Below are 24,462 nucleotides of genomic sequence, written 5' to 3'. Positions count from 1 at the left end.
TCAGTTCAGAGAGTCATGTGCTAACTGGTGCTAAATATTCGTTCGACAGATTGCAAATGCACCAGCGGATGTGGCAGTGGCCAGTCCTGTGCGACGGATTGCAAGTGTGCCTGCGCAAGCGGTGGATGCAAGGAAAAGTCCGGCGGTTGCTGCGGCAAGTGAGGTAGCCAGGGGATTGGGGGAGGGGGGGGGGGGTATTGATGGGAAGTGCTACGAATCTCGACTGAAGGCAAGTCGGTAACCACAACCACGAGGGACGAATAAATCTGTTATTTATTGCCAATTACGAATGTTATTTTTTGTCTAGTTATTGCTCGTTTTAAAAGAAAGTTTGGGCAGTTCATCGATAGCATACGATTTACGAATTTACATCATTTTGAATTTGAAGTGAGGTAACAGTATTAAAATAATAGAACAGTTATCAGAATAGATAAATTATCAACAACAAAAACTGCGAAAGAACATCAAACCTGCAGCGTAGCCCTTGGCGTAACGGATTGGCGTAACGCATAGCGCCAGTGGTGCTCAAGTGTTGGCTCCACCGCTGCCAGTTTACCAAATCCAAAACCATTTGATCCGCCGCTGTAAACACGCTCGTGGCGGCAGAGTGACCAGAAATACCGGTTTATCTGTATTTATCTGAGCGGGTACACCCGCTTACTGAGAATATCAAAAAAAAAATGTCGACAATTAACAACACTGACAGGGATACTTAAGTTTAATTTGTGTTAAATTGATTTTTGGCTTTGCAGAAGCATGCTAACATCAATTTTATTAGGATTTCGCTCGCCGACGGATGGACTGAAATCGGTCGACCGAAAAAAGGAACGTTACAATGCGTTATATTTCATCCGTTATTTTTTTCGTTACGGTGGGTTTTCGGTGTGTCTGGCAGCGGCTTTACGGTGCTGATCTTTGAATTGGTAAGCATATCAGAAATTGGTAGATAAATTTGTATTTCTGGTCACTCTGCGTGGCGGTTCGCTACGGTACGTCAAACGCTGTCCGTGCATCCGAACCTGGAGAACAATTGTGCGTGTGTGTTGCTGGGTGTTTCGCTGGAGACTTTGCTGAAAGGTTTTGGGGCAGCATAAGATTGCTCCGTTTACGCACAAACAAACAATTTGCTTGATTGGAAGCGAACAAAGCAAAGCATCATCGATTTTGTTCGTATACAGGCGGTCTGCACGGCTGCTGTACCGCCGCTGCTGGTTTACCAAAACAACACCAACGAGTGCTGAGCGCTGTGCAGGTGTGGGTGTGCGTGGGAAGTGGGCGGCCTATCTACCACCTGCCAGCCTTCCGTGTGCAAAACAAATGGTGTCGGACGGCAATTTATTTGCGTGACAAAAGTGTGCTCCAGCATCAGGATCCGGTCAGGCATCAATGAATTAAAGCGCATCTCCGGCATCCGGTGTCGGTCGGTGTTCGGTTTATTTTGTGGGGGAGAGCAGCTGCCCCAGTGTTCATCGTGCCGTGAAACAGAGGGAAGGTAGGGGCACTGTGGAGAAGAGCAGGCGTATGCATAAGTGGTGCGAATGTGGTGGGAACGAGATTAGCAGCAGCAGAACCATTTGAAAGTGTCGCTCACCCGCAACGCGTCGATTGTGTGTGTTTTGCTTCGAAGCTAATTATGCTGCTCACCCTCAATTCAGTGCGGAAAACAAGTTTGTCGGGTAGATTTGGGTTTTCCGACTCGCAGACCTAGTCTGGCACTGGTTCGAAAAAGTGGGTTGAATACCACGGTGGTTGGGGTCTATAGGCGATAGACGAAGAGAGAGAGAGAGAGAGAGAGAGAGAGAGAGAAAAAGAATAGAACAACTAACACCAATGCTCCACGTCACCATCGATTGATTAGAAGTGGATTATCGCTTGTAGCACAGCCGTGCGCTCTCAGGTCGAGCCGCAGGCCGAGACAAATCGAGGCAGGCAGTGCAGCAAAGATCAAATGTGCTCGATCGCAAGTAAAACATAGAAACGCGTCGTAACCAGTTCGCAACAGAAACGAGCTACACTCCCTCCACTCCCAAACACAGCGCAACCATGATCGTCCGGCAACTGATGGGCCTGAATCCGTGGGCCCGCGTGCTCGTCCCGTTCCTGTTCGTGTGGGTGCTGTTTGTGTTGATATTCTACTCGAAGCTGAACACGTCCGCCGCGTCCAGCAGCTCCTCCGACGGCGGGGACGATTCGCTCAAGCGGCTCGAACGTGCCGTCCAGCAGCTGGAACGCTCCAAGCAGGTCGACCAAGAGCTGCGCCTGCTGGTAGACGAATATCTGGCCGATGCCGGCACGTCGGCCGACCGGAAGCAGCACTTTATCGACGAGCTGGGCAGCAAGCTGGAGCAGGACGCGGCCGGCAGCGCGGGATGGTTTGCGGTTGGCCGGCCCCGTAACGGACCGTCGCTCGAGTACGAACGGCTGCGGCGGCGCGTCGAAACAAACACCCAGGAACTGTGGAACTTCCTGCAGTCCGAGGTGACGAAGGTGCAGAAGCAGGCGCTACGATCCGAGCCGGAACTGGCGAAACCGCTGAATGCATTCCTGTCGCTCGCCGCCGACCACAAACGCTCGCTGCTGACCGATATCGAGCGAATGCGGGCGGCCGACGGGTACGAAGCGTGGCGCCACCGGGAAGCGGCCGACCTGAGCGAGCTGGTGCAGAAGCGGCTGACACGTCTCCAGAACCCGGAAAACTGCTCAACGGCAAGAAAGCTGCTGTGTCGGTTAAACAAGGGCTGCGGGTACGGGTGCCAGCTGCATCACGTCGTGTACTGCTTCATTATGGCGTACGCGACCGAGCGCACGCTGATCCTGAAGTCGAAGGGCTGGCGGTACCACAAGGCGGGCTGGGAGGAGGTGTTTCAGCCCATCTCGGACACGTGCCTGGACTCGAACGGTGCGTCTCACGCGAGCTGGCCGGGTCAGGCGAACACGCAGGTGCTAACGCTGCCGATCATTGATTCGCTGAACCCGCGCCCACCCTATCTGCCGCTGGCGATACCGGCCGATCTGGCACCGCGGCTGATGAAGCTGCACGGCGATCCGATCGTGTGGTGGATCGGCCAGTTTCTCAAGTACCTGCTGAAGCCGACCGGCGAGACGCAACAGATGCTGGAAAATGGCATCGAACGGCTTGGGTTCAAAAAACCAATCGTTGGGTAATTAGAAATGCGCGTGACGGCGTGGTGTTGGGATTGCCATTAATTTCTTTGTTGCGTTTGTTGCTTCACTTTTGCAGCGTGCACGTACGGCGGACGGATAAAGTAGGCACGGAAGCGGCCTTCCACGGTATCGAGGAGTACATGACGGCGGTCGACGACTACTACGACCAGCTGGAGCTGACAGAAAAGGTCGACAAACGGCGCGTGTTCGTAGCAAGCGACGACCCGAAGGTAAGCTCCACTGTTATTTCGTGGAACCAACACGACTAATCACGACTCGCCTTCCTTCGCTGTAGGTGATTGAGGAAACGAAAACCAAATACCCTCAATACGAGGTCATCGGCGATCCGAACGTGGCCAAGATGGCAGCCGTTTCGACGCGGTACACCGATTCGTCGCTGAATGGCATCATACTGGATATACATCTGCTGTCGCTCAGCGATTATCTCGTGTGCACGTTCAGCTCGCAGGTGTGCCGGGTGGCGTACGAAATCATGCAAAGCATGTACCCGGACGCATCCGGTCGGTTCCGGTCGCTGGACGACATCTACTACTACGGCGGGCAGAACTCGCACAACCGCGAGGTGGTGCTGCCGCACGAGCCGAAAAATCACGACGAGATTCAGATACGGCCGGGCGATCTGGTCGGCGTTGCCGGCAACCACTGGAACGGCTACTCGAAGGGCAAGAACCTGCGCACCAATCAGGTGGGCCTGTTTCCGTCGTTCAAGGTGAACGATAAGATCGAAATCGTGGAGCTACCCAAGTATCCGTACGTGAAGTAGTCCCCTAGACCGGGCGATGGGCGCCTTCTGCTAGTGAGAGAATTGTAACGTATGGATCCTATTTTGCGTTTGTATGATTGAAAGTTCAAACCGTGTGTATGGCAGGTATGCGAGGGAGTGATACGAGACGATGCGTATCATACGAGTGCAACCGTATTGTACGAATGATGCTTTTGTTGTTTGTGTGTGTGTGGGAGAGAGAGCGAGAGTGTGATACTGAGACTATTACTTTTGTAGACCAATTGCCAGTTATTTACCGTACATCCCCATCCTATTTTATTTGATTTTAGTACGCGATTTAAAGTTAGTATGTTAATTACCAGCCAGGAACGGGCAGGCATCTGGCACAGTATATGATTTAAATTCCATTTAAATATGAACAGTTGCCCGGAAGAACAAAACCGATCAGACACGTGTGAAACAACAGGAACAAACGTACTTGATATTAATATAACAAGAATTACCATCATCCCCCTTTGCTCATTGTATGCCACCGCGTGTATCGAATACGCTTTCGCAAAGCATCAGGCTGCTGTTAGTAGTATAATAATAATAATAATGCACACAGATATTGGAAATTACGGAAGCAGTGTGATGGATGAAAATCGAACAAAATTACAATTGATCGCCGATCGCTATATGCAAGGTATATAGGACAAAAACAAAAAGCAAAGCGAGCTAGACAAAATTTGCGTACAGATAGTTTTCTTATACAGCTAAGTTTAGGACAGTTGTAGGGAATCCGCAGCGAATCCATTAAAAAACTAGTAAATTAAAGTGAGTGTGTGCCTGCGGCTGGTGGAACAAGAATCGTGAGCGGATAGTTGAACTGTAGTGGAACATTTAGTTAACCTTTTTGTAGGAAAGAACCGTCGAAATCGTGACCGTTGTTGTCTAAATTGTGTGACAAAAGAAGAAAAAATCAAGCAAACAGAACGACAACAAACCAATGCCCTCAACATGAACACCGAATGAAAGTATGATAAGCAATGTCTACTTCGCAGAATAAGAAAATAAGTTTATTTATGAAAAAGCAAGGAAAACGAGGGGGATTTTATTTTTAAAATTGGAAAGAAACGGCCGCGCGCGAACGATGACATAAAGGTCGGGCGAAACGACAGCTGACGTTTGGTAGTACGGGCGAAAAAACCGATTTGTAAACAAACAAATGCTCAGCGTTCCTCTCGTCCTGCTCACGGGAAGGCAAGAGATTTGGTGAGGTTTCTAGTTTTACAAAGGTCTGAAACGAAACGATGCTGTCGGCAATGATAAAAGATCATCAGGCCAAGCAGGCGGCCAAAAAGGAAGATCAAGGTAGGATTGGTGGGACATATGGTGGCAGGATGTGAACAGTGTTTGGCTTTCATTCCTTTGTTTCTTCCCGTCTAGAGCGCCGCCGAAAGGAAGCAATCATGTCTGCGAATGAGCTTACGCAAAACCTAGTCGACCATCTGAATGTTGGGTAATGGATGCAATGCCACCCGTTCGAGGAGGTTGCTCGACTACACTCAACGTTTTTTTTTTTCAGTGTTGCCCAAGCGTACCTTAATCAGAAGCGGCTGGATGCGGAAGCCAAACAGCTGCACGTCGGGGCCACCAACTTTGCCAAACAGACGTCTCAGTGGCTTGCGCTGATTGAAAATTTCAACGGATCGTTAAAGGTATCCGCCCTCAATCCAATGCCATTCTCTTTTCGATGTTGTTTCTCATCATACCGAATCGGTTTCCGAAATTGTAGGAAATAGGAGACGTGGAAAACTGGGCAAAAACGATCGAAAACGATATGAATGTCATCACGACTGCATTAGAAATCGCGTACAAAACCAGCCGAGAGAAGTGAATCTCTCTCCCCTTGTCGAAAACAAAGCATGTATCATCACTTACAGCAGCTTCGTTGCAGTGTGTTCTATTTTTTTTATTGCGTTGTGACGTTATTTTATTGCAAGTGTTAGGAAAAATATGATTTTAAGAAACATTCCGAACTAATATCTACACTCTACCATCTTTTGAGCACTAGTCCACGTAATTGTGATTGTTTATGATGAGAAATATTTTCAACCAATTGCACGATTATGAAATAAAGGAAATTTGAAAGCAAATATTCCGGCACAGAAAAGCCGAAACAACCATTTGGAGGTTGTTCTGCTCTATTTTTAGAGCTCTTCTCCAGCATAGAATATCGTAAAGAAAAACTCCACACCTCCCGCCGTGACGACCAACGCACGCAACGGCGAGTATTGAACACAGCACTATACCCCCATCCGACATGAACTGTCAAACCCGTTGCTGTCATTTGCGTGCGAACCAGACGTCTCGCTGTTGCGTGTACGTGCGCACATGTATGGGTATGTTCGTGTGGGCATGTGTATATGTGTGTGTGTGTTGCGATATGCCAAAAACAATAAGCTAGAGCGAGACACCAAGCGCACCAAGCGAAAGAGAGGCAGATGGGCCAGCTCGCATGGGAAGCAATCATACAACGAATGCGACCACCAACTTGTACGGCACGGGGGGTAAAAAATCTCCACACACAGCCTGCACAAGCGCTGGCCCCAGCAACTTTCTGTCGTCAACACCGTCAACATACGCATCGCTTCGTGGGGTAAATAATTTCGCGAATCCCCTTGTGTTTGTGCGTACCGAAAAAAGGGTGACACGCGTGCAAGTGTGTGGCTGCCGTGAAAGGGTAGGCGGAAACGGCAAATCTGTCTCGAAAGGGTGTCGTGTCGTTCGGGCGGACGGAAAATCTCTCCTCCCCACTCGTCTCGAGCGCGCACCTGTTCCGTCCGTGCACCGTAATTTGGGGCCCAGGCAGGGGCTGGCAGGCCCCAGGGGGAGGTGGTGTCTACTATGGTGCGTGTTGAATATGCCATGGCCCGAGCGAGATGAGTGAGGCCAGTAAAACCTAAAACCAAACAGAAACCACACTGCCTATCTCGTGGTTGTGTGTGTGTATGTGTGTGCGTGCGCGTGTGTATCTGGCTTCCTGTGTTCCCGAAACATTGTACCGTGTGGGGTGTGAGATTTTGTGCAGCGCGCTGTGACGTTGTGCGAAAGAGGCAGGCAAAGGAAGAAATGTGAGCAAAAAGAAAACATACGAATGTGTGCAAAAAAGGCGAAATATTTGGAGCACACACAAACACACACACACGCGCGCGCGAAACGACGGCCCAACCGAAGTGTGTATGTGTGTGCGTTTATTTGGTGTGAAGGGGTTGGGGGAAGGAGAAGTGGGGTGTAAGAGGGTTGCAAATTTCGCGAGTGTACACTTTGTGCAACTAAAAAGCATCGAGATTGCTTGCCTTTCTTCGCTCTCCCACTGCACCAAACCCCGCTGGTCTGGTGACCTCGAAAGATGAAAACATTCCGTGCCTTTGGATAGACTGGCCAAACTCAGTGCCAACCCACAAATCATGGCCTCGGTGTTCTCGCGTGTGCGTGTTGTAGGTGCTGTGGTGATCCAAGTATGCGTACTTGTGTGGTCACACACGGCGGTCGTAAGCAAACATCATGCCTGGAAGGCTTAGGCAGGAGAAAAAAGTGTCCCATCCGACGTCATTTCTCCCATATGAAGCCGTGCCACTGATTGTGTGCCGATATGTCGGTGTGTGTGTGTGTGTCTCAGTAGTGTAACAATAATGACAACAATAACAATGGTAGCAGCATCAGCAGCAGATTTCATCCGAGTAGAAAACGTCATCCGTCATGTCTCGCGGGCGCAGTGAAGACGGTGCGAAAGAGAGGCGAGAAGAGAAAAGAAATCATATGAAGCAACACACGGGGGGACAGCAAGCAAGCAAGCAAGCAAATGATAAAAAAATATCGACACCACACGGCATATGCTGTCAAATCGTGTTAATTTCGAGCTAGAGAGAAAACACTACTCGTCCATCCTGCTGCCCGAAGACAACCGTTTCCATTACGATAAGAAGGTGCCCGAAGGGGTGGGGGGGGGGTGGGGGGTTTGTGGCTTAAAGAGCTTCGAGTCCGTTTGTTGAGCATTCCCCGCGCGCGAAAGGGAATTCCGGATGTGTGCCTTTCGACGGACCCGAATCATGAGTCACCCGTCGTCGTCGTCGTGGTCGTCGTCTTTGCCGTGCCAAATGGTTCTTTGTTTCACGTTGAGCGAAATATTGTTGGATGGATGAACAGAATCTCCAAGAAGTGTTGTGCATGGTTCTCGAGGCTAAAAAGGACTTCTGATGCTATAAAATAAGTTCGCAGTGAAGGGAACTGATGGGGTGATGGGGCTGCTTGGGGAGGGATACATTTGCCCTGCCCTGTCCCTGTGTGCTGATAACGACGATTGAGCGACCACAGCCATACACACACACACACACACACAAATGGTCCATCGTGTTTGGTGGACGTATCGCTCCGGTGTAGGGGACCGTGATTTGCAACTGATAAGCAAAAAGTCACTTTACCCCTCGCTCTCTCTCCCTTTGCTTGACGAGTCCAATCTTTTCCAATTTTTCCAGCTTTGTGGTGCTTTTTTTAGGGCTCGTCCGGAACCTTCATAATTCCAACGGGATCAGGTTACGTAGTAGGCAATTGTTTCGCCCGAGAAAGGGTTTGTTGCCATTAGCAATCCATCATGGCGAGCAGTAGTGTGGTAGTTCGTCCTGTAGTGGAAGTTTGAAAAGCAGTATAAGTTTGCAGATATTTATGTAAGATTTGCCGTGGTTTTTTTTATTTTTCACAGGTTCAATAATGTGTGCAAAAAGAAGTAAAAAAGGCTGATCGGTGTGTGTGTGTGTGAGAGAGAGAAAAGTGTGGTATCTATAGTGCTGATATGCAGTACGAGCGATAAGCGATCAAGAGTAACTCCGAAGAGTAGCTTATCAAAAAGGGAGAGCTTGTTAGTGGTCGACGTGTCTCTGTGTGTGTGGTAACGAGAGTGATCAGAAAATCCGTAAAAACAATTGTGATTCTCTGCATCATCCCCGAGTTGGAAATAGTGCGTTTAACTAGGAATGCAACCGCTCGCAGCATCCGCCGAAAAGTGTTGTTTTCGGTACAGTCCGGTCTTCCAAGCAGCTTAAGCGTAGTGTGTGCTGTAGTGTGCAGTGGTTTGTAGTAGTAGCAGTAGTGGTAGTAGTGCCAAGAGAACCAAGTCCAGAGGCGCTAGCGCAAAGGATTCACTCGGTCCCGCCCGTCAACCGTTCTGTTCTGTGCGTCATTTGGCACGGCCCGGCCAGGTGGCAGGTAGCAGAAGGAGGTAGTAGCGATTTGTTGTCCGACACCGCAAAGCTGACGGCGCCGCGCAGCCGCTTCGTTGAGACCGTTCAAACCGAACCGGGACGGTTCGTGTTGCGGCGAGCGACGGAAACCACCAGCACGACGGCGGCAACCAGCGTGGTGCCTGCGGTGCCAGCGAGGAGCAAGGCCAAACCAGGCGGTGAGTAATACCCCCCATCCCCGCAACGGGCACTGCCCCCTACCTACGGACGCTGCGCCCGGCGCCCACGGGCACCCACCCACCTAGCGTGCGTGTGTGTGTGTGTGCGTACGCGCATCCTCCAAGGCGTTTGCCATCGCGAGGCGACGATGACAACAACGACGACGACGATGATGGTGTCGCGCGTAGTTGTCGTGGTCGCGCCCACATTGATCGAAGGCCACGCGCGCACGCTGCCCACTGTACGCACGGGTGGATGCGGGATGCGCAGCATAAAGCAAATGATGACGAATGCTGGAGAGCGCAAAGTAGGCTTAGGTGTTGTACGAAATTTGCTACTAAAAGAGTGAAGGCAGTAAGCCACTTGTTTTCTATAACTCACAGTGTGCTTAGATTCAGCGGGCGAATTTGGATTTGATCCTTCTCTGGTGTTTGCGATCTACGAGCAACACAATGTTGCTACATACAGAGAGTACGAGGAAAGGATCGAACAGATGATGGAACGCCTAAGACAGCAGATTTACCAAAAGAGACATCACAGATTGAGATACCTAATGGAAGCTTTGTTGTGTTTGCCCGATCCTCTACGGGGGGAGGTTGGTTGCGCTCTCAGGCTCTTGCAAAGCAGTGGAGCATTGGAATAGGATTAGCGGTCACGCGGCTGCTATGCAGCGAAAACACAGCCTCATGTAGCGAAATTTGAAATGCAAATTTCCGCCCCATTCCATTGATCCTTCGGTCTTGATCTGAGGTTGAATCTTCCTAAATTGGGCTCGTTTTGTTTTAAAAGAGCTTTCTCCTATCCTTTATGGCGCTCGTGTGCTAAACAGCCGATCCGGAATTCGTATCTGGACTAGTTGCATCTGCTGGCTACATGCTTTGTACATTAGGGAAAATAGAGCGCTATCCTATGGTTAGATATATTGGTACTTCATTATTGATAAGCATGTGTCTTTCCCGCCAAAAAACAATTCCCCTTGAGTATAAGTCAGAACGCATGATTTCGCACGATGGTGATGGTATTTGTATCGATTTTTTATGTTCTTTTTATTGAAAACCTCTGGGCATTGCCAGTAAACAGGTCGCCACTGTGAATGGATTCAACGCCGATTAGTCACTCTCGTGGATGAGGACATCTTTTCACACATGTGTTGGTGGAAGGTAATAATGATCCGCTGGTATCCCCCTGAGAAGGGCACACCCATATGCGCATTGACTCATGCGCCTGGAAGGGATGGGGGTGTGCTGGTGGAACCATTATCACTAAGCAACCCCGCCACGCAATCGACCGCTTCCGGTTGCGCATGCTGTGCTGTGTCGCGCCATTTCAGTAGTAGTCGTCGCGCCGAGCAATGATAAAGCCACCAGCAACGATTATTGATCAACCAAAGGAGGAACATTTGGGGGGGGGGGGGGGGGTGGCCAAGCCAGGGGACAAGAAGCCAGGGGTTTGGTGTGGGGTGTAATAATTTTATTGTTTTTGTTTCTCGCCTTTGCATGCACATATCTCATGTGTGTGTGTGTGTGTGTGTGTGTGTGTGTGTGTGTGTGTGTGTGTGTGTGTGTGTGTGTGTGTGTGTGTGTGTGTGTGTGTGTGTTACCGTGCGTGGTGCTGCCCCGTGCTCACCTTAACTGTCGCCACGTTTCGTCGGATTAGGGCGACATTACAACTTTGGGCGTAGTTTTAGTGTGATTGTAAGTCGATGGACAGAGGAAAAGTCGTAAACCAACTTCTAGCAAAGAAAAGGTGTCCGTATTTTAATGTCTCTTTGGGATGGTAGTAACATGTTTTGATTCGTAAATAAACCCAGGAAATGATGGCGTACGCCACTGTTGGAATCCTTATATTGAGTGTGCACTGTTGTCCCTCAAAAAACCGATCCAATGCAACAGTGTCCAGTGTGTTTCTTTAGTGACTCCAGTGCCAAAGCTTGCCAGTTATGCGAAGTTAAGGTCGAGTGGGGCGTAAGGTACGGTTAATATTTCAAATTTGCAACACTAATGAGTTGATGTTACTCATCACACCCGCCACCGGCTACTCCGGGCATTAGAGATATGGTCGAGGTTGCACCACGTAACCCTTCCCCCCGCCCTTGACGGTCTTGCACCAAGTGCCTCCCTCCCGCATACACCCTTCGAATTCTCCCATAACCTGTGGTAGTAATCATTTTTTAGATACTGTTCAGGGTTTGCCCATACTACAGGTGTTTTTGTGTGTGCCGATGCTTTTTGTTGTGCCACAGCCGCTGGTTGTTACACGCACCTTTACAGCAAAGGCCAATCGATGCGCCAATGGGGGATGGGGTTGGATTGGATCGTTGTTGGATTTTGGATTTTTGTTGTTGTTGTTGCCTACACGTTTGCAACCTAAGCAAACCCCCCCCCCCCTCCCCAAAAAAAAACGTCCAGCTCGATAAGGATTAACTGCATTTGGAACGTATAGGGGAAGGTGGGTAAAGTCGGACACATGAAGGAACAATGCTAAAACCATGGAAATGTGCAGAACTTATGTTATACACTCATTATTGATTAGCAAATGTGTTGAAATTTTTATGATTCTATCAAACTCACCAATGTTTTTCTCATCAATTAAAGTAGCTTTTTAGAGCAGTTTTGGAATGTTCGGATAAGGCGGACACCTGATATGGCAAAGATGGATGCCTATGCAGTGTAAGAAGGACACCTGTAGAAAACGATGAAAATTGAAGTGGTTTACTGTATTTTAATATTACCCAGCAAGTTTGATGGATTTGTTATTAAATATGCCCTTCAGGGCTTTTTTTTCACTACTTTTAAGTTATGATGAGTAACTTTATGATCTTTGAAATTCCACTAAGACCTGTTATCCATTACTGAAGGATGTCATATCAAAACCTCTGGTTGTTGTTGTTTAAACACAAAGGCAAGTGGTCCAAGTCATGGCAAGATTTTGGTTTGCATGTAAATAACCTTACTTAAGGTATTTGATGCCATCTGTTCATCGCCAATTGATATCAGAAGTAAAAAAAAAAAAATAAGAAAATATTGGTGTTCATCTTTCCCTACGACAGAGTGTCCGTCTTTTCCACTTTGATGTCGGGATTCTTAACCACCAGCAAATGAAAGAAGATTGTTTTTTTGTTGCTTTCATATTTCACCAGGCTTTAGCTTAATAATCTCGACAACTAATTCATGTAATAAAACAGACGAGAATGTAAACAATGCTGAACAATGCTACAGTGCTGAAAACCCGTAGTAGTCACATTTAGCGATGGGAAGAATGAAGTTTTTGTCGGAATCGATTCGGGCTAGTTCCGAAGTTTTGCGTACGATTGATGAAAAGCGGTTTTGTTCATGAGTTTAACCACTTCTGCAGATATTACGCCAAAAATGTTCTCAAATGTGTTGGGTGCTACTTTTATTCTGAATAAATACATTTATAAATGTATTTATGCGAAGTGTCCATCTGTGGCCGTAGTGTCCGTCTTTACCTAGCTTCCCCTACACATACAGACACAGTGCAGACTGTACGTAATTATCGCCAACGGTTTGGCAACGCTCGCTTTACCCTTCTTCTTTAACGGTGTGGTACTGGCGACGATAACACGGTGCTGGTACGCGATTAATGTCTGGCCGTTTCTGTTGCTTCTATTTGTTAGCTCTACACTACATTTGATAAGATAAACAAAACGGTCCTGTGAGTGTGATATGGGAACGGTTTTTGCGCTAGTCACACGCGGGTATAAGGAAGTTTTCGCTCGAAACTGTTCGTATAATGTTACTGATGCTTCTTCTACTACTGTTACGAGTAGAAATAGTAAATGTACAGAATGTAACCGTGACCAAAGCTGTATTTAAGCAGAGATTGAAGTCGATCGCAATTATTTATTTGTTTGATTGAATGAATCCTTGCCCAAGTCATTGGCTCCAAAAGACCGCTCTAAAAAGGTGTGTGCACGGTCAGAGAAAGTATTATCTGGGTTTGGAAATCTTATCTCGCACTCTCAAGGTGCTCTCGGGGGCCCCTGGTAGCCCTGGTACTCCAAGATAAGCGATCGTCGCATCCCCTCCCCGCAGCACTCACAGGATATAGTTGTTTGCTCAATTGGGAAACTTGTCCTTCACTCGGCGCATATATCTCTTTCGCTCCCTTACACATTCTGGTCGTTTACGGTGCTGCAGCAAGTGTCCCCACCGTCGGGGCGGGGCGGGGAGGGAGAGCTTTTCGATTTCTTTTCAATCGGCTTTGATATGACGCGCGCCACCCGCCATGTGATCGCCACTAGGGGGTGGGGTGGGGTCAAGTACGCACGATCGATCGAGAAGCGAAAACCGCGTTTGGTCACCGTTTTGGAAGCACCACTTTCTTCACATGGGATTGATGGTCCGATGGCCCCACGGCATCGTTTTACCCCTGTATCGTACCGCCTTTTCGATGGCGCTAAGTGTCAATCAACCAATTGTTGGGTGTTTATCAGCGAGTGAACACTTTTATTGGTACAGTACTAACCCAACTGTAAAATGCGTTATAAACTGGCAGTAAATTGAGCAAGACAGAGGCGATAGAAGGAAGAGTGGAAAAAACACATGTCTGTGTTTATAGTATTTTTAGGTGAAGTTATTTATTAGAGAATCTCCACGACTTCGAGTATGATCGAATCTTTATTAAAGTAGTGTGGATGCATTCTCCCACTGCTCCAGGCTGCTCCACTCTTTGAGGACTAACCTTTAATTTACTTTGGAATTGTGATGCCTGCAGATGATTCTTCTGGTGGAAGCTTATATATTAAAATGTATCAAAAACTAACTATAACTGTTACATCTCAATTAGGCCATACGGCCCGTTAGAGATAAAATAAATAATAATAATAATAATAATAAACGACGACTTACGACTTAACAACATGCCCGTCATTAGTTGAAACCTTGAATGGACCATGCTTTCATACGTAGGACTGACTATCTTGCTATGGGGTGTCAATAAAAATGATCGGAGCGCTCGGTATCGGACCTACACGATTCCGATTCCGTGTTCGGAAGGAAAAGAATGAAGATTGACTGCAGAAATGGAATTGGGTCCGGAATGAAAAACAGTTCTTGAATTGAAATAAGAAATTTCAGAAGCGAAGTCAGTCCGGGAATCTTCATGAGAATGGATCGTTAGCAAGTAAATTTTGATTCCTTGCGGCTATCAATACGGACCCTCACGGACCATGCGGATCATCATTGTTGGACCCAAATGCCTATGCTTATGGAGACGCCGAAACCGACAATGCTTCGAAGCCGATTCCGATTCCAGAATCGATTTTGGAAACTTTGGATTTTGGACCTACTGTTCGGAATCGATTCCAGAAAACTTCGGCGCTAGCCGGAATCGATTCCGAAAAAAACTTCATTTTTCCCATCACTTGTCAATACAGTCGTTGCCGCTAAATTTAGACTCTAACTCACCTATTTTTTGTCTCCAAGGCACCTATTTCGCCTTATACTAATCACCGTATTTAGAAAATTTTCCGTGTTCCGAAATTATTGAAACTAAGTAAAGTAGTGAATAATTTCATTAAGCGAATTTAAAATAAACAATTATGATGGCAATTTTTATTGTTTTCAGATGTAAACAATGGCTGAAGAAATTAAAAAAAATTGATTATTTTTTCTTAAAAAAAACAACAATCACATTACACGGGTTTTGTATTGTTTATATGATTTAAAATTACAATTGGCAAACATCTGCTCAAATACCTTAAAAATTATCATGATTCCTACAAGAGTCAAAAATTGATGACTTACAGACAAAGGTATAGGTGCGTTAGAGACAAAAATTGATGCCTTACAGACAAAAATATGTGCCTTAGAGCCAAAATTAAGTGGCAGCGACTACTCCCACTAGTGCTACAAAGTGCCAAAGTGGTCTTAACCGACAACGGTTGTTGTGCCAAAAAAGAAGAAGAAGAAGAAGAAGAAGAAGCAGCTAGAAACGTTTAGAACCACTTAAGAATGCTCCCTGAGTACTTACATTTGTATTTTGAGGGCATTTGAATCCTTTTTATTGATTGCCGGCTTTAAAAAAAAACATTTTGACTGTCTAAATGCCTTCAGTTTCTTTTCAAAATCAAAGAAACGGCCGAACAACAACTTCTGCTTGTACGACGTTCTGCCTTATTTTTATTTTATTATACAGTCATTATCCGATATACGCTATCGTACGGGACCGAGCGCAATAGCGTATCTCGAGTTTTCGCGTATAGCGGATTCCTATGGAAAAATAGTTTACACTACCGGTTCGAGGGTTGAAATATATCGCCTCAGAGTTTTGCATTAAAGTTTTTTGTTATACAATAGGTATCTTTTGCACAAATTTAATCCAAAATGCATTAAGAACATTAAAGAAATTCAAAAAGAGCATAACATATTTCAAAAAATTAAAATATTTGCGAAAAACACATGGAGCTGTCAAATTTAGAGGAATCGCGTACTGCGAATTCGCGTATATCGAGTATCGCGTACTGCGGATAATTGCTGTACACTATGATTAATTGTCTACACAAAGTTTCGAGGAAAAAAATGGCTTCCCAATACTTGGTGTGGTGTGCACCCGATTCCAGAATCTATATGTATGTATGTATGTACACATGCAATAGATTACACGAACTCTGCTCATTGCCACTAGTAGTATCGTTACACTCGATTGGCGAAAACTGCATTTGAATCATTTCCGTCACGCCGTCGGGGTCCGGGTCCGTTCCAGTGCCGGGTGAATAATGCTTTGGCCTGTTTTGCTCAGAACCCGGGTGCGGGTGAGGAGGCCGGGTTAGGGGGGAGGCTGTCGCTGTCCCTCGTCATCATCGCGGCCAATCGTGTTGCTCGTCGCGCCGCCCGAAGGGCCGAATGTGTGTCACATGTTTATTTTGCATTTTGCCGATTGCCGACATCCGGAATTCCTCCGATTACACACCGACAGGCAGCCAGCAAAACGACCCGGCGCGCGGCTGATGCTGCTTCTGCTGGTGATGATGATGTAGCATAGAATGAGCGATCACACAACAACAACTGGCGGGAGTATGTGTTGGGGTGTGCGGTAGGCGCATTCATTCGAATATGGGATTGGAGCATTTTGTGGCAATACGTTGTTGGAATCTCGCTTGATTGTCAAATGTCGAAAAGGGAAATGAACTGTCCAAAAAAATGGTGGGTCGTAAAAAAGAGGCAAAGAATTGCTGCCCATATAAACGTGGCCGTTAGCAACCAACGTTGGAAGAATGGGGACGATGGTCGTTTGATTTGCATTTGCAGTTGTAATGTTCGTATGATTGGTGGTGGTGTGCATTCGGAAACGATTCTTCTTTGTCGGAAACGATCATTTTTCCCAAGTAGGCTGCAGGAGTTTTTTTTCTCTCTTCTCCTGGTAATAAATAGGACCCAATGAGCGAAGGCATCCCAATTTTTGGAGTAAGAACGCGTGCGTGTGCCGTGTTTTACTTCATACTCCACCCGCCTGATTCTTTTCAGATCTGTCACGTTTTTGGCCGTCGCTTTAATAAGATCGTGACCCCGTCGATCGATCGGCCGAACAGTGTGTGTGTGTGTGTAACTTGGTTGGACAGATCCCAATAATCTTTTGGCAAGCTTCTATGAGCGCCCTGGCTGCTGTCTTGCGTACCCATACCGACAGTTTAACTGTACAGCCCATATTTCGCACTTATGCAATTCCGGCACGAAGGAAGTTTTCCGCAAACGCGCGCCGCATTGCTGCACACGCGATACGCGTTGAAGCTCTTGCCGCGTGGACTGACTAAAAATGGGGCCCAGCATTGGCCCGCAAAACGTGCTCGTCGCCTTTCTTGTTCCGCTGCGGTCGCCTTTATTGCTCCGCTAACTTGCTCTTGCTTTTTCTTTGTTGGGGAGGATATTTGATAAAGCGCAGCGTCTCACAATCTAATCTCCTGTACCCGGGTTGTGTGTGTGTGTGCCCTACACTTTTACCTATACATGCACGCAAAAGAGCTACCATGAACTCACGGCACCGGAATGACTGAAAGGCTGTCGGCTTTCGATCGTAACTTTCGATGAGTAATTTTCACCGCGTGGCCACCACACCAAAAAGAAAATTGTACGTGTTTTCCGGCTAGATGAAAAGGACTGAAGTGAAAAGGTTTCACAATCCTCACAAGTCGCAGATAATCATCTAAAACCACAACATAGTTTAACAGTCATCGCCTACTTTGCTTCCTTGCAAAGCCCAATCTACAGTTTTTGTCTAATCGTTCCGATTTCCTTTTTTTTCTTTTTCCTCCTGCCAGCTTCCTGAAAAATGCCTCCGCCGCCGCCGCCTGGACCGCCACCACCTCCAGGGCCGCCGCCCCCGCCGGCCCTGAAGCTCGGTGGCGGTGCACCGTCGGCAGACGGGCGGAACGCTCTGCTCCTTTCCATCCAGAAGGGTGCGAAGCTCAAAAAGACGGTTACGGTCGACAAGAGCGCACCGGCCATTCAGGGCAAGGTAAGCCATGCCTGCTGCTGTTGCTATAGCTACTCCTCTTCCTGCCCGCTGTTACAGTGTTGCTTACCTTGGTTTTGCTGTTGTTTTCAGGTTACTTCCGATGGAGGAGCGACGCGGGCGAACAATCGGGCACCTGGCCGGCCAACCGGCGACGATGGTGCACCGGTGGCAGCTGGGCCGACAATCGGCGGCGGCCAGCCGAAGCTGGGCGGCCTGTTCGAGGGGCTGTCATCGATGCCGAAATTGAAACCGGTCGGCAGCAGAACGGGAGCTGGCACAGGTAAAGAAGCGGGCTGGGAACTCCCGGGCGTATGCAGGATCTGTGTGGCAGTTGAGGGAAAAAGATCTGCTGCTCCGGTGGTGGTGGTGGTGGTGGTGGTAATATGAGTCGCCCGACCGCGAGATTATGTGGACTGGTTTGGGGATTTGGTGAAGGTCGGCGTGACGTTTGTGTTTGAAGCTCCTCGTCCGTGTGCCTTCCCTTGCGCTTTCCCAGTGCGCTCTCCAGTGGAAAGGGTTGATGCAATACAGTTCAAGATCATCGTTCCTTTTGTTGTGCTTTGGGTGGAAGCTGATATTCTACACCGAAACACACGTACCGCAACGATTAACGCATATCGCCCACGTTGGTGTTACGCTCCTCCCGCAGGAAACGCACCTTCGGCAGCATCTGGGTATCAGCAGAACAAAACGCCCTCCCCGGACGCCTCGAAAGGGTCGCCGATTAACAATGGACGGCTGGGGAATGGTGGCGGTTCCGCCGCCGCCCCGCTAGACTTCTCCGACGAGCTCGCGCAAAAGTTAACGCTCAAAAAACAGAAACAGCAGGGGAGCATCAGCAGCAGCAGCAGCAGCAGTAGTGGTAGCGTACCCCCCGCCATGAACCCTCCTCCAACCGTGCCGAACGAAGCGAACCTGCGACTGAACCGAGGACCACCACCGCAACCCCCAACATCGATCCAACGGGTAAGAACAAACAGGCTCTGGACTGCATCGTGCAGTGTAATGCAACGATATAACCTTTTTTTCTCTTTCCAGCCATCCGGAGACAATTCGGCGTCAAAGACCGCACCGGCACCGCCCTCCTCCAGTCAGAAAAGGTGCGTATTTCCGTGACGGTGACGGTGGTGATACTCAATCGGGCGCCAAATCCCGCTCCCCGGTGCCACACTCTCCACACACACATGTGTTTCAGTTGTGTTTGCGATTTTTATTTTCCAAGTACCTTATTTTCAATTTCCGCATCCTTTATCGCGCGCAGAATGAGTTGAAATAGTATGTGATTTCGTTGTTGGTGTTCGTTCTTGGTTGAGGTGATGTAGGTGCGCATATTTGCGCCTCCTCGGCCGATAGGCAACGACAGAGAGAGGAGATCTCTCGGAGCGAGAAGTGAGTTTATTTTTAATTCGCATTGGAAACTTCGCACTCTTTATTCCCGGCGAGCCGATCGGTTCGCCGTAACGCAAGTAAGACAGTAATGGCGGCGTTTATGTTTACATGAGCTATTTTTACCGCATCCACGCGATTCTGGTGGACTCTGCGCGCTGAGTGTTCATGTGCTCTACATGGTAATACTATTTTCCGATGAAGAATTCCTCGATAGTGCGATGTTAAAATTTTCTTTTCTTTTTTTTGGCGAATTGGCGGAAAATGCTGTACAATCTCTGATGTTCTGTATTGATTTGCTATGTTTAAGCATATGATTTTATTTAGTTTATTTGCTTGTTTAGCTTAAATGGTTTCTGAAGCTTGTGCTTTCGTGTGCGTGTGTGCTGCTTTGTATAGATTTCAGTTGAGTGTTTAAAGTGATCTAGCCCGGATTTAGAGTTTTACTGTAAAGTATCATAATTTTGAAGCCACCGCAACGTTTTTGTATTTATTTTTGTTGGCTAATATCCTGCGTTTTTTACCCCCTATCTCATTCCCTTTTCATTATTTTCTGTTGTTTCCTGACAACTACAAACAAAAAAATCATCACCATCATCATCCTGCTGTATTGCATATCCCGTGTATCATAATGTGTTCATATACCGTATGCCCTCCCGTTCCTGTTCCTTTGAATGCTTTTGGGGATCGGTCACCACACGGCTGTTGTGCATCATCGTGCCAACCGTTCTGGTAAGTAGCCAAGCACCTGCAACACCCAACCACCTGAAACTGGCCGGATCGAAACCATCGTCAGCCACGAACGGACCAATGTCCGCTATTCACAGCAGTGCTGCTGCCGCTGCCTCTACTAGTCCCACCATCAATGCAACCGGCGGCAGCGCTCCGATCCCGAACCGATCTGCCCTGTTTGGCGGTACCACGACGACGACGGTCCCAACGACGGCTAACAGCAGCAGCGCCATGGGTAATGGTAGCGTGCCAACGGTGGGCGCAGTTCCGGTAGCACCGAAACCGGTACCCAATTATGGCAAACCAAATCTAGCACCGAAGCCCCCGGGCATGCAGCTGGGTGGGACGGCCACAGACGGTGGCAGCGGGACACGACCAACCGTGAGTCGGCATCAGAGCATGCGAAGTCCAAGGTAGGGGCACCGATAGGGCACCGATCCTTGCTATGATTGATTTGATTAGTCGATTGCGAAGAGACGTAATAGCACAATCCTATCTCCTACTGTACAGTAGTTGCAGTAAATTTACCACTTTTTGTTTTGTTTTGTTTGGTGATGTGAGTAAACGAGTGGGTTTAGCGTGTTCTATTTGTTGCATTGGATTGCGGGTTAGCTTCAATAAAATAAGATAAAAAAAGATGAACCCCTGGGCTCATCGTGAAACGTAATGCGCGTAACGAAAAGTAAAGCTTTGCCCGTTGCATTAATCGAACGGTTCGTTTTGTTTTAGGTCGCCACCGGTTTCGCAAACCGCACCAGCGTTCCCTGCCAATCACTTCGGTACGATGCGTGGACCACCCTCGTCAGCGGCCATGTTCCAATCGTCGGAATCGATTGTACGACCTGTGCGGGAAGTAACGGGTATGTGGCCCTTCCGTCCCACCACTGTACAAGGGCGATTAGATCGTGTGCTTTATCTATATAACGACTACGATTTCTTCCGCAGGTCGACCATCCGCACCACCGCCAAAGCCTCCCACGATGAAACCACCGCCACCGCCGCCGGTGCGGAGCGTCAGCAATACGAACCTAACGCACCTGCCTCCCTCGCTCAGTCTGGCACCGTCGTCGCAGGACAACACCGGCGGAACCAGCTCACCGGCAACCGAACCGACCACCTTCGGCTCGGTCAACAACGTGTCCTCGCTTACGCTGGCGGACGAGCTGCGAGCGAAGGTGTCGAACGTGAACCTGTCGGTTGCGGGCTCGTCGGCCAACTCCATTTCGACCGGCAACTTGAGCGTGCTCGGTGGTGGTAGCACGCTGACGAAAGGTGGCAGCTTGAAAACGACTGCCGCCCCACCGCTACCACCGCATCGGACCAGCCCCGCACCACCTCCACCAGTCCCGGCATCGACGCTGGTGAGTGTTGGTGGATCATTTTATTTCCTTTTCATCAATACAGTGATTTATAATAAGTCATGTTTTGCCAATTGTCACGAGGGAATTGTATGCGTTTCCTTTCATTTTTGTATTATGTTCTATTATAGAGTTTTTCCGGGGTTCTTATACTTGTGGGATATTTTCATGACACTTTCTTACACAAAATGAACTCAATATGAATGGAATTGGACTCTTTTTGGTAGAAAAAAAATCTAATAGGAATTTCCAAAGGTTTCCAAAATCCAATGAGTCCGTCTAAAAGGGACTCATGGAGTCCAATTCCTTCATGTAAAGTTCATTTCCCATACGAAAGAGTAAAAAAAGTATCCCACAGCTATGAGAACCCCTGAAAAACTCTCTATGTTGTAACTTTCACCTAAAGTAAATTCCCCTGAAAATGATTGGTCATGAAATTCCATGTCTAGATTTTTTTTTATTATTTTAAGTGAACAGAATAGCGCATGGTATATGCAGTTGTGAAGCTTAAGGCCCGCTCCTACCTTTTGTAGATAAGCGATAAGATAAGCATGGTGAAGAGTGTGGCCATGGTCGACCACATTTCGCACCGACATCTAAATTAAATGTGCTAGTCAGTCTCGTGCGTAGTACCTACTGTATCTAACAACAATTGTACGTGTGTGTTTTTGTGTGTTTTTTTTTTTTGCCGTTCACTTGCAGAACTCGGGTGAAGCGCCCGTACCACCACAACGCATTTCGTCGATCCGCAATTCGGCCGGTAGCGGCGGCAGCTTACCAGCGGTACCCACTGTCGGCAGCGTCACCAGCAGCAGCAGTCACAATCAGAGTCATCATAGTCAAAGCAGCACCGTCATTATCACGAGCACCTCCACATCAGCTGGTGGTGGTGGCGGCAGTTTGCACCGGAAGGACACATCGCTAACGTCGGTCAGCAGCAGTTCGTCGGCGGCGGCGACCAGTAGTAAGATGCCCCTGCCAGAGATCGACCTGGAGGCGAAGTATGCGTTCTACTTCCACAAGGTGACCGAGTTTCCGCAGCCGATACCGTTCCTGAATGTGCCCAAAATCTATCAAAGTGAACTGCGGCAGCAGCAGCAGCAGCAGCAAGGTGCCACACAACAGCAACCGCCTCATCGGCAGTAAAATTCGCCCTCCGGTCACTGAGGGAAACGATCCAAACTTCCAGCGGGATGACGGATGTAGGTGCGTGAGTGTTTATGGCTGTACTGCTTTCTTTCCCTAACGTCTTGTACTAAAACTGTCACGATCTCATTTGCAGAACGCTTGCCTGATGCTGCCAAACAGCGCAGAACTGCATATCCGGATGCAAAAACAGTATTTACGCGCAGACGAACGTCACGATGCACATTAGCATTCAGATGCACTCATAACACACACGCATGTGGCTGTTGAACATCAATGCGAAGAGGAGAAGCAAATCGACACGTGATTGTTAAGCTCAATTATTACGTTTGAAGTAGTACATTACCGATTGAACGATCGAGCACCCGAAGCGCGCGGACGGGTGAAACTGGTAAAAGTGATTTAAATATGCATTATGCACACAGACACACAAACACAAAACATAAAAACACACACAGCAATCACCCTTTAAAACTTAGGAGCGTTATACAGGCGATATATTACCCGGAATGGCGGAAAGAACTAAAATCGACACAAAAATTCCTGGATAAAAGGATACATATATGAGCGGCAAAGAAAAGCATCAAATCATATCAAAGGATAAGCAAACAGTAGCAGAAAAACAAACGTTTAAAAGCAGTAATTAAATGTATCTAACTAAAAGGCAACACAGTATCGCTACTAAAATCTACTTAACATAAATAGCAAACCTAAATTTACTTCGAACGCAGTATAAAAAGGGTGAACGATTCACTGAAAACGTCGTTCGTTATCGTAATTGGCATTTGGAGGGAAAGAAAAAAAAGAAAAGGAGAGAAAATCATATTTATCGCACGCAATGAACTGTAATGGAGCCAGCAAGTAGAAACGTATAAAATGTACATAGTAATACAATCGGAAGTTGTTGATTTTTAGTTGAAGATTCGTTTCAAAATTTAGCAGGATTATCTGTATTAATCGTACACACACACTAGGGTTAGGGGAAAGAAAGAGTAGATCATAGAGTAAAGCTACACACTGTTATTAAAAAAAGGTTCGATAGCTGAGCGTTTTCAGACCGTTTTCACACCCTTCTCCATCCTTTCCGAAACCAACAACACATCCATGTTTACCTCTTCTAATGTGTAGGAAAAAAAAACCCACGACGGGGCGGGCGATGTTTCCGTATTGTGCGAGCCATCGAGCCGTTTCGAGATTGCTGCAGCTCGTATTATTCTCGCACGGAAGCGCACTGCACTTTCGATTAGGGGGAGGTGGACGTATTTAGTCATTTTATCGGATTGTATTTTTGTTATCGGATCAAACTATCGTATAATGGCATCAGTGTCAAAGGCGTGATATGCAACGGGCACGTCGAAATATTGCTGCATAGAATTGTTTTCATTGTAGGATCTAAATCATACCTCCCCGTAACCATTAATAAGCAATGTTCGATAGAAAAGGCGATCTACTGCGCGTGCGTGTTATACGGTGCAATTACGTTTGCATACAAAGAGTGTAGATCCGTTATGTTGTAGAATCCTTCTAACAAAAGCAATCGACGCGGGTGTGGTCAACACTCGGTGCCCTGGCATTAGTAGCGTAAGAACGAACGGGGTGAAAGGGGGCGAACAGTTTGTGAAGGTAATAGACAATTGAATCATTTGGGGAACAATCATTGCAAAAACAAAAGGACAAATAAGACAGAACAGTGAGTTAGCGCGCATCCGGTAAAGGGAAACAGTTTAAAATCAGCGTTGTATCGTGTATAAAGAGTTGCGCAGTAACTGCGCACAAGAAACGAGCCACGCGAGCTCTAGATGGAGGCATACTGGAGTGCGTTACATATTTGCGGCAAGCGTGACAGAACAGAAGGCCATGAAACATGGACCATTGGTGATCGGTGATTGGTGCGCAGCGGCAAGGCTTTACGCACCAACGTTGCGCATTGGCGGGACCGATCCACAGGATGCAAAGGAAACGTGAAGGTGGACAGAAAGGCACACACACAGACACAGAAACCCACAGACGAGAG

General features: G+C 47.6%; 3 protein-coding genes across 8 annotated transcripts; all 3 read left to right on the top strand.

Moving 5' to 3' along the window:
* The first annotated feature begins 807 nt into the window (after positions 1–807).
* LOC121589173 (alpha-(1,6)-fucosyltransferase) lies at positions 808–4,783 on the top strand. The gene is made up of 3 exons (XM_041907862.1): positions 808–3,161; positions 3,242–3,395; positions 3,461–4,783. Exons 1-3 carry the CDS (start codon positions 2,044–2,046, stop codon positions 3,947–3,949), a joined length of 1,761 nt encoding a protein of 586 aa, XP_041763796.1. The 5' UTR covers positions 808–2,043; the 3' UTR covers positions 3,950–4,783.
* Positions 4,784–5,111: 328 nt separating this feature from the next.
* Positions 5,112–6,048, top strand: LOC121589179 (biogenesis of lysosome-related organelles complex 1 subunit 1). The gene is made up of 4 exons (XM_041907880.1): positions 5,112–5,263; positions 5,339–5,411; positions 5,478–5,610; positions 5,688–6,048. Exons 1-4 carry the CDS (start codon positions 5,203–5,205, stop codon positions 5,787–5,789), a joined length of 369 nt encoding a protein of 122 aa, XP_041763814.1. The 5' UTR covers positions 5,112–5,202; the 3' UTR covers positions 5,790–6,048.
* Positions 6,049–6,397: 349 nt separating this feature from the next.
* Positions 6,398–24,432, top strand: LOC121589172 (WAS/WASL-interacting protein family member 2). 6 transcript variants are annotated; one of them, XM_041907858.1, is made up of 12 exons: positions 6,398–6,551; positions 8,431–8,487; positions 8,655–9,350; positions 17,630–17,826; positions 17,917–18,106; positions 18,476–18,792; positions 18,865–18,926; positions 19,953–20,357; positions 20,674–20,804; positions 20,890–21,305; positions 22,005–22,508; positions 22,585–24,432. In XM_041907858.1, exons 4-11 carry the CDS (start codon positions 17,641–17,643, stop codon positions 22,446–22,448), a joined length of 2,151 nt encoding a protein of 716 aa, XP_041763792.1. In that variant the 5' UTR covers positions 6,398–6,551; positions 8,431–8,487; positions 8,655–9,350; positions 17,630–17,640; the 3' UTR covers positions 22,449–22,508; positions 22,585–24,432. The 6 variants fall into 6 exon arrangements, with proteins under 6 accessions (XP_041763792.1, XP_041763790.1, XP_041763794.1 ...); XM_041907856.1 differs by lacking the exon at positions 8,431–8,487; XM_041907860.1 differs by lacking the exon at positions 8,431–8,487 and having other exon boundaries at positions 6,398–6,635; positions 22,005–22,504.
* The last annotated feature ends 30 nt before the right edge of the window (positions 24,433–24,462 follow it).

This window comes from Anopheles merus, chromosome 2R (genome assembly GCF_017562075.2).
Source record: "Anopheles merus strain MAF chromosome 2R, AmerM5.1, whole genome shotgun sequence".
NCBI classification, from domain to species: Eukaryota; Metazoa; Arthropoda; class Insecta; order Diptera; family Culicidae; genus Anopheles; species Anopheles merus.
Note: the sequence above shows the minus strand (reverse complement) of the source record. Positions and strands in the feature narration are given on the sequence as shown.